At 38.0% G+C, this 10,794-nt stretch overlaps 1 protein-coding gene across 1 annotated transcript; it reads left to right on the plus strand.

Annotated features, from left to right (window-relative positions):
• The first annotated feature begins 381 nt into the window (after positions 1-381).
• On the plus strand, positions 382-1,041 carry LOC143363434 (uncharacterized). The gene is made up of 2 exons (XM_076804012.1): positions 382-948; positions 1,024-1,041. Exon 1 carries the CDS (start codon positions 398-400, stop codon positions 863-865), a length of 468 nt encoding a protein of 155 aa, XP_076660127.1. The 5' UTR covers positions 382-397; the 3' UTR covers positions 866-948; positions 1,024-1,041.
• Positions 1,042-10,794: the final 9,753 nt, after the last annotated feature.

A 10,794-nucleotide genomic window follows, 5' to 3' on the forward strand; every position in this document is an offset into this window, starting at 1 on the left:
TATATTTTTATTTAAACTTAGAAGTGGCAGTTCTAAAGTAATTATTAAAAATATATTCGGTCTGCAACATGAACAACAAGTGTCAGGATATTTCCATCAAATAATTAACGCATTTGAAAAGGATGTTTTGGGAAATCACTTCGGAATAAATGCAAAATCCAGAGCCGATCTCATTTTAAATGAAACAGCGTACGCACCAATGAAACTTTTTGAAATAAAAGATTCTGAATTAGTAGTCATTTTTGATGGAACATATGTTAGACACGAGAAAAGTAAAAATAATGTATATCGAAGGAAATCATATTCTGGACAGAAGAAAACATCATTATGTAAACCGTTTACAATTTGCACAACAAATCGATATATTATTGACACGGCAGGACCATTTAATGGTACCATGAATGATGCGTCAATCATGAAAATCTTATTAGTAGATCCTAACGGAATAAGTTCACTTTTACAACCCAATGATTTTTGCGTTGTGGACCGTGGTTTTCGAGATGTTGTCGAGCATATGAAAAATAGAGGATATAATGTTTTAATGCCAGCTTGTAAAGGAAATCGAGCACAATTGATAACAGCAGAAGCAAATTCATCACGCTTCGTAACAAAAATAAGATGGATTGTTGAAGCTGTCCATGGCGATATTGCACAGAAATATCGTTTATTACACCACAAAATAGACAATAAACTTCTACCATGTCTTAAATCATTGTGTCGAATAGCATCCTTTCTACACAATGAATTTGGTAAAAGATTAGATACAGATCCAGAAATAGATTTAATTATTGATTATATGAAGAATCAACGGATAAAAACAAACGCTTCAGGAACTAGTAGAAGGAAAAAAAATAAATCGCCGTAGAAAACCATTTACACGAATGACTGCCAACGTTGTAATGGATTTTCCAGAAATGACTGAGAAAGATTTGAAAATCTTATTCACAGGTAACATACTTTCTTGCATATGTATAACATTATCACATATAAAACTATATGCTACTTATGTAATATTATGTACAGGTACCTCAATTAACCCAGGCGGTATGCTATCTAGCGGAGTTAATGAGGAATGATGATATTTTAAATATGGAATATTTAAAGGAAACTAAAAATATTATAAGGGTGAAAGTTCATTCGAGGCATATTAATCGCAAAAGTTATCAATGCTACATTGAATATGTACCACATGCGATTAGTTATACCGGAATTACACGATATACATGCGACTGTGCTAATGGCAACAGAACAGTAGGTTGCTGCTCCCATGTCGCTACCATTATTTACTATTTATCTCATGGGCGATTTAAATCCAAAATTGTAAAACCAGCGGAGATATTAACCAATATATTTGATACGACACATACTGTACCAGTAATTGAGGAAAATAGTGACGAAGATTGAATAAATCTATATTATGATTCCTAAACTTTTCTTTTACACCTACATAATGTCTATTTATATTGCAAATTCGGGAAGACAGGAATAGAATATAATACGATGCGAATAATTGATCAAGGAGGGACATAATCTCCTGATAAGAATTATTAATTCATAATTAGTCGTAAGAAACAGTGCACTACACATTATACTATTATAATACCGTAATTTCATTTGTTTTTCAATATTTAACTATGTTCCACCAATCCGACGATCTTGAAACTTTTGTACGTATTAGATAGGTAACAGAACATTGTTCTTGAATTTTTTGGAAGTGGTCACTCGAAGGGTTGCTTGCTACCCCCACGCCTAAAAAAAAATTAAAAATTAAATAATTTTTTTCTAGTCTTAATAATTTAATTACAATTATGAAAAAAATATATGATATGAAGAAAGTAAGTTCGAATATTTTCGATTTTATTTCATCTCAATATCTTAATTAACAACCGAGAAAAAAATGTTAAAGTTGAGGGTGTTTACCCTCATATCACCCTTAAATGAAGGGTTAGCGACTTAAAATTTTAGGGGATTGTTTTTCAACCTAAAATGATGGTTTTCCACACAATACCAATAAAATTCCCGCCGGGGCCGCTAGACCTGTCTTATCCCCCTAGACCCTTTGAGTCAAGAGATAGAGGGGACTCTCCTCTACATATTCATATAGTCAATTATATTTTTATGTACTTCCTAATAGTTGTAAATGGTTGTTAAAGTTTGAAAATGTGCCGACGCGGGTACTTTGTACGCTCTATTTTTGTATTTATGTGAAAAATCCTTTATCTAGCAGGAATTTACTATACAGGAATGCATTCTACAGACATTTCTGGTAAAGAAACCATTCACGAAAAGTATTTGGTTCCCTTAATGTACGAGAAGGATCAGAAAATGTTAATTGACAGCGTGTGCGCGACGCGTTCGCGCCAGACGGCCATTGCAGCCTTTTCGCGACTCGCCAGGGCCGTCGCTATGCGTAGTCGACGTTGGTACCACTCAAGTATGTCTTTGCTTACTATGCTTAACTAAATACATTTTTTTTTGTCTTTTTGGATGCCAATCATTACAAAAGATTATAAAAATACGAGTTATATTCACATTTCATTGTGGAAATGCTTAATAAAGAAAATTGACCGCAGCAATGCGGTGACTGGAAAATTTTATTTTCAGTAATTGTTGTCTTATCTTTATAATTGTAATACCAATGGACATTCAAGATTCTTCCGATTAAAATTCCGATTAAATTAAGCATTTCCACAATGAAATGTGAATATAACTCGTATTTTTATAATCGTTTGTAATGATTGACACCCAAAAAGACAAAAAAAATGTATTTAATTAAGCATAGTAAGCAAAGACATACTTGAGTGGTACCAACGTCGACTACGCATAGCGACGGCCCTGGCGAGTCGCGAAAAGGCTGCAATGGCCGTCTGGCGCGAACGCGTCGCGCACACGCTGTCAATTAACATTTTCTGATCCTTCTCGTACATTAAGGGAACCAAATACTTTTCGTGAATGGTTTCTTTACCAGAAATGTCTGTAGAATGCATTCCTGTATAGTAAATTCCTGCTAGATAAAGGATTTTTCACATAAATACAAAAATAGAGTGTACAAAGTACCCGCGTCGGCACATTTTCAAACTTTAACAACCATTTACAACTATTAGGAAGTCCATAAAAATATAATTGACTATATGAATATGTAGAGGAGAGTCCCCTCTATCTCTTGACTCAAATTTGAACTTTCTCGCGTGTTTAGTTTTTTTTTCTATTTTTGTTCTATTTTTTATAACCTATGTTTATACTAAATGCTTATATTTCGATGAAACAAGCCAGAGTTCCTTCCTACGCACGCCAGGTGCAAGACTATCTTCCATTATGCATAATTATTGTTAAATGGCAAAAAAAAAGAAAATCCTGAAACATGTATCCCCTATTTTGGATCAAAGATCACACACCCAAGTTTACATTAAAATGAACTAACAATAAATAAAAGAAACTGCAAAAAAAATCAAAATTTTAATATATTGTTTAAACAAAACACTTTTGTTAAAATTTTCTTGCGCGACTACATTTCCCATTGAAAAACACACAATTTAAAAAAAAATTCAAATTTTTTCGATCTCTGGTTTCCGAGATATCTCAAAAAATGTGGTTTTGAACCCCAACTTTGAGGGCTGTTTTCACCCCTTCAAAGTGGATGTCTGCCGATAAAAAAAATACGTGTCAAATATTTTTCAAAGAACTAGAAGCTCCCATAAGTTTCATCAAAATCGGATTTTCGCATCTGAATATGTTCCCTTGTAAGTTTAAGTTAGGTTAAGTTAGGTTAAGATAGGTAAGGATTAAGTTAGGTTAAGTGAAGATGGAATGACGGAGATAGGAGGAGAAGGGTGGTGTAAGGAAAAAGAATTTGTAACCCTTAGGGGAGGCAAAAAATAAAAGTATATATTCAATTTCAAATAATCGACCTGTTGATCCGACGTTGCCAAGTCTTAATACTTATGTCGTAATATGTAAATACGTACCACGGTATGGTGACTCCCATTAATATTCGAACACTTCTTATTAATTAAACGATTGTTTAAACAAATACATTTTTATTATTTATACAATTGTTTAAACAAATACATTTTTATTATATAAAACAAATGTTTGAATCAATACGTTTTTATTACTTAAACGACTATTTAAACAAACACATTTTTATTACTTAAATAATATTCGTCACATTTGCACATTTTTTTCAAATTTTTAAAAAGTTCCCGTCTATGAAAAAATTGCATTTGTTTGAAACAACGCACACCTTCAGCCAAAAGAAACTAACACATGTTTCGTTCTTCTACTCTCGGAATCATTCGGCAAGGATCGTCGTCGTCATTGCACATATATGTACATGTATATACTTGTGGTCGCTTCGACTGCGGCGAACGTAGATAGAAAAGAACAGCATGCAAACACGGCCGCGCGGCCGAAGATGCAACAAAAAGGCAGTACAACCCGATGATATTATTATCCGATTGTACCGTGTTTGGGCTTATTTTGTTCGGGAAAACATTTTCAATCGATAAAAAATTATATTAGATTTAGTTGGTAAACGCCAATACGCTACTCGTTACAATGTTGTCTCTGATACTGAATCACAAACATATGGAGCGTCGCGTCGTGTGCCTCCTGGAGACAACAATGTAAACGTTTCACCATCACTTATTAATAACAATAAAATGTGTGTTACAATTCATAATTCTGCCATGGAAACATTATTAATCGGTTGCGAATAGTTTTGAGATGAAAACAAGTATAAACACGCCATAAGTTAAAGAAGTTAGACTTGTCATTGAAACATTTCCCTCGAAGTTGAAGACGGTTTCAATACCAGCACGCTATGACAACTACTAAATGCGTCGACGTGATACATTTTCGTACCTGGACGGTGTTCTATTTCATAATCATATTGTTGTAAATACATGGTCCATCGTGAAATTCTCGGGTTCACGCTTTGTTTACTCAATGTTAACCGGAAACTATCACAATCTGTTAAAATTTTTAAATGTATCATTGTTTAAATAATAAAAATGTATTTGTTTCAACTATACGCTTTAAATCAAGCGTGAATCCGAAAATTTCACGATGGGTCATATATTTACAATAATATGGTTATGAACTGCAACACCGTCCAGGCACAAAATTTGTCACGTGGGCGTACTTAGTCGTTGTCATAGTTCGAACGCAAACCCACGTACTTCCTTGTATGGGAAAGATTAAACGCACAGGGCAAAGATTAAACTTAAAATACCACCGATTGGTTGCACCGATTGGTTTCAAACAATTAACTAACACTTCTTTTATAGCCTCCGCTTGTCGACTGAATGCTGGATCCAAAGAGAAAGAGTACCGAGGATGGCTGGGGAAGGGGCGCTCATAGAAAACCGCGTCGGCGCGAGACGGAGTAACATCCCGCGAATCCTTCCGCATTCTCCAATCATCGCCGGGGCACCCATCGATCCCTGCATCATGTCACTGATATTTGGCGAAATACATGTCTAATCCTTTTAATCCCGAACGACGATATATCGCTACACATGCAGTAGCCCCTTCCCATTCGCATTTTGACAGAGTTTCATTCGCATTGTGACTAAATTCTGTCGAATTTTATAGTCTAGATACAACTGAAATGAATCTCAGAAGCCGGATATAATCATATAGCCGGATGTAACCTTTAGGGTTGCTGCAATAAAGAAGATCGCTGAACTTCTTAAGGGTCTCTTCATACTTGTGCGACAGAGTTGAAGTTACCCTTACAAGACAATTAGCAAAGGACGCGCGCTGGGTGCTTCACTGCCTCGGTCTCGTTGGTCAGAGCATAGGTACGCATGTGCGGCCGATTGGATCAGAGTGCAAGGGACAGGCCTCGTTTCACACGTACTTTCGGCTATAGTCGAGATATTGGCTACAGCGGTCACATATACTATGTAGCCAAGATACTGGGTCTGCGGGCGCGGCGGAGATGAGCATAGGCAGATCTAACGATAGACTCCCCAAAATGGTGGCACTGAAAGAATGGCGACATTAAAATGGTTTTTTTTTTGGTTGCGTCGTAAGACCTTACGTACGACGCGACAAGCACGCGACCAAGGCCAGGTATAAAAATCCCTGTCGACGACCTACCGACCATGGACGTCATAAATCAAAAATCCTTCCGATTGTACCCAGCACTTTCGTAATTTTTAAGCCAGCCGAATGCAGCACATGCGGAACCTTGTACACCGTTAGCGTACTAAGATTTACAACCGTAGATGCTTGCGAACCAAACGTTATACGTATATTTCCACTTTTCCAATTTTCCACTATTTCCACCAGCTTTCGAACACACCTTGCAAACCAATGAATTCTAATCATTTTAAACTTGTTCTCCGGAGTTTTGACTTATATAATCACTTATAAGATATAAGATATAATTTAACTATGCTAAAATTGATTTGTGAAGCTGATTTTCATCGTTCCATCGTTAAATTAGATTATAGTTTGAACCATTACTTCTTAACATTACAACTCAGATGAACAATATTCTTTTCTCTACTTCGAACATGGATTGTGTGCGGATGCTGTCGTGGCACCGGCGGCCGATGCCACGCGGCCTGTGCCAGCCGGAACCAGGCAATTGACGAAAGTTTAAAATGCTCTGACTTTATTAAACGTAACTCGATCAGCTCGTAAAGTTCGCCCGCGTCCCATTGACTAATTGTTTTCTCAGAGCCTGCTGGAATTGAAAGAACATGAGCAACAGGAGCAACAGGCACAACAGAGAGTTTCGCACAGAAAAAAGCGTTACAGTGTCAATCCACTGTGGCGAAATCGAGGGACTGAGAGAGAATTCGTTTTATTCACCCCAATGCTGACGAATACGATGAGAAATTTTATGGATATTTTCGCATGAACAGAAACTGCTTCGCGACCTTACTGGGTAACTAGAGAACCAGCTGGTCAGAAAAGAAACACGCATGAAAAAACGAATCGCACCGAATGAACGATTGGCAGTTTGCCCACGGTAAGTGGGTTTACAATTCATTGTATTTTATAAACTCTTCTTTATTGTTGTTGCTAATATGAAATTTATACAGACTATAAACGGAACTATTTCGTAATTTACCTATTATCACCGTTTTAGGTTATTGACAACGGGAGAGATTCGTTAAAAACGACTAGTTACAGTTTTAGAATGGGCCGTTCTATTGTCCACTAAATAGTAACGGAACCATGCCGGGTGATTGCAAGGACATTTCTGCCGGAGACGATTTTCACGCCCTGCGTGGAGAGGTGGGAGACCATCAGATAGCAGTTCTGGGACAAGTGCAAGTTCCCTAATTGTTTGGGGGCCATCGACGGCAAACATGTGAACTTTAGGTCTTTTGGACGTCTTTTAAACGTCTTAGAGACGTCTTAGAGATGTTCATAAATGTTAATTAAAATAAAATAAATTTAAATGAATAAAGCAATATTTTATTGTTATTGTTAATATTTATTTTAACATTCAAAGTATACATTAAAATTAAAATTAAAGATTATAATTAAAACTAAACATTAAAATTAAACATTAACCATTAAAATTGAAATTAAACATTAACCATTAAAATTGAAATTAAACATTAACCATTAAAATTGAAATTAAACATTAACCATTAAAATTAAAATTACATATTAAAATTAAAATTATACAATACCATTAAAATTCGTGATTCTTTTAACACAAGCAGTAGAATACCATTGATATTTCTTTTGATGAACAAGAAATATTCCATGCGTATTTCTTATAATTTTGCTATTTTATCGTAACTATTGTAGGATTTCGGACACTGGACGGTGGAGTGAAATCGAGACCGATCTGGTGAAAACTAAATCTATTGTGGGTACACCGTCGCTTTATAATCGCTATGCTCTCCGTAGTCGCGTCGCTTACTCTCGCACGAAAGCATCGCTTACTCTCGCCTTATACCTAACGCTCACTGTTAGACACACTGTGTATGTAGTGTAGGGCACGAACGTAACGGGTTTGACACGGAATCCTTGGGGAACTGAAAACTGTTTGTTTTGGTGTGCTCCGTGTACGTTCTGCCGTTGGAGACGTTTTGAATTCGACGAAACGGACAAATTCGGTAGCCGTACCGGTGACGTGTGACGTCATTTCGCCGGCGACGCGTGTGCTCGCGCGTTACCGCGAAGACGAGTCGTGTATTAGACGTAGATCGAACCGCACCCGTTAGGCCAAGCGAGGCGCATAACTTAGCTTTCGGTCATTTTCGATTCCGTGCATTCTGTCTCGTTTCTCCGTCACTCTCGATTCCGATAGAGATTTTCGTAACACTTGCGGTGCGTTATTTGAGACTGCGTAACCACCGCGTGCGTGTACCGCTTTGTTATCGCGAAGGCGAAAACCTCCCGTGCGTTCTTTGTATCGTTTTTTATTGAGAATATATTTAGACTGCTCAATCGAGCTATTTAATACAAATCTCAACTTTCTTCAACAAATACCGTCTATTCTACCGATTCTCCCACTAAGGAAGGAATTCCTAGAGCATCTCTCGACCACCTTGCGAATTAATGAAATTCAGTTGATACCCCTAGATTTCGCGTGAGGCTCCAGGTTGAACACTCACGCATTCTCCCTCTCTCGCTCACACACACGAACGACGCCTTTTGAAAATAACGCTTCGCGATCAAGGGTATTTACCTGGGTGCAACGAACTCAGATCGCTCCTCGTGCCGACAATAGACGTGTTTACCTTTTGGACGTCGGTTAGACGGTGCGGCCTTCAGAGTTCGTTGCCCCGGTAATCGCGGTAAACACCGCAATTGTCTAATTCCTACACTATGGGTACCTAAATATTAATGCAATGTTGTTAATAATTCTAAGACATGTTGTTAACAATTAATAATTAATAATAACTAATACAATCGATCGCCCTCTTCAGCCACGTCTGTATAGGTGCCTAGGTGTCATTTTCGCTTCCAAGCATATATTCGTGTGGGATCGTTAGACGAGGTAGTCGGGATGTAAATCACCACACAATATCATTCGCTGCAGCAGTTTTTATTTCGGTGTGTCTCGTTGAGCGTCTGGTGACGAACTGATCTTCGGCGAACGAATTCGGTGACTCCACGACGCGGGTACCGACATACAATGTTGCATCGCCGATCATTGGTCGCCGTGCGCGAGGCTGCGTGCCTTCGCATGTTTTTCTTTCGCCGAAGTGTCGGCGGACGACGGTCGCCACAATTTGTTCAGCCTTATTCATCTATCCACTGCAACCATAGTTCCAACAGTATATTTTTATTTCAATGTTATATTATTAAATTAATGATATTCCGGATAAAATACATCTTATATTACTCAAGACTTTATCAACGAAGATGTTTATGTTTTTGTGGTTAGTCCTGTCACTTTTTCAGTTGAATGTACCCAGCACGAAAAGTAACAGGAACTCTACAGGGACAAATAATGACATTCGACCGTTTCAACCCTTGACGGTAAAGCATGAAATTCAAAGCCACGCGAATAACTATTTTCGACGGACAACCCTAAATATCCGCAACAAAGCGTTTAGTTAAAGTTGTCCAACGTCTAATAATTGCAATCTTGTCATTTTTATAAGGCAAATGCATCAATCACTTTTTTTTCTTAATCCTACAATTATCGAAATTATAATCTTGTTTCCAACTTCACCTATTCGTGTTTATTACAAATGTATAAAATCCACGGTCTACTAATTATTCATCTAGAATCTAGAACGTTCCTTTTGTTAATTACTTTACGTAAAGCACTGTTGCTTCATGAAACATATTCCCATAGCAGGATCTAATAAGAAACTGGTCTAATAGAATCGTCACTCTGCTTCGCTAAATGTTCATGTTTGCCGCAGTTCGCGAGCAATCAGTCGAACGTGTTTCCTAGCATCATCTTGAACAAATAGAGAGCAAAAGAGTGTTACGTATGGAGAGACGTTTCTCCACGTTCATTTCGATTAGAAGTTCTAATCTCTTTTCTGAGAACGAAAAGCGTCCCAACAGGCCCCTTGTTTAATGATTGTACTCCGGCTGGACGCAACTGGCACGAAGCATGGTTCAGTAACAGCACCGTACGATTTCCTAAATTGGAAATCTTCAAAACATCCCCTTCTGGAAGGTTTTGTCAAGATAGTCTTTGATAGGAAACATCCTGGCTAACCCTTCGTTTTACCCCTATAAACAAAAGATCCAGCTGCAAACCTTAAATTCACTTGAAACGACAAATACGAGTACGCGACCGTAAAATAAAACAGATACATTCCCCATGTTTATGCCCGTGGTTGATCCTTGGGTGATCTTTCGGACCTGTGATGTTTTTGCACTGCGAGGTGCCCGCTAATTAACTACTGCTAAATCGAAGGACCACCTTCCAATGGTCGGAAGGAAAATAAATGACTGGAATGCGAGAATGTATTAAACCAACTATAATTCAACTAAATGATGCGAGAAAGCTGCTGGAAGGAGCCAAATCCCGTCGAGGCTACAAACTAGATAACTAAGGAACTATACTGAGCTAGTTGGACTTCCAGAGCGATATGCCTGGGAGAACGCGCGTCAACAGAAAACTAACCTCCGTTCTCCCCACTATTCTAGCTTTTTAACCCTGCTTCGGGGGTTTGGTGGGAGGATCTAGGGGCTGGGTGCTTGAAACAGGCCCAGGGCGCTAAGGCCACACACGCTTGGCGACCGAAACCCTGGGTTTCCCCAAACATCTGCAAACTATTCAGACTGCAGTTTCAAGCACCCGGATGCGCTGTGCCTAAGGGGCGAACGGTTTCGAGTGTTTTATGACAA

The sequence above is a fragment of the Halictus rubicundus genome, unplaced genomic scaffold (assembly GCF_050948215.1).
Source record: "Halictus rubicundus isolate RS-2024b unplaced genomic scaffold, iyHalRubi1_principal scaffold0047, whole genome shotgun sequence".
NCBI classification, from domain to species: domain Eukaryota; kingdom Metazoa; phylum Arthropoda; class Insecta; order Hymenoptera; family Halictidae; genus Halictus; species Halictus rubicundus.

What these genes read in the sequence shown, in the direction of transcription:
- LOC143363434 (XM_076804012.1), top strand. Translation starts at nt 398, where the DNA reads ATGAATGATGCGTCAATCATGAAAATCTTATTAGTAGATCCTAACGGA.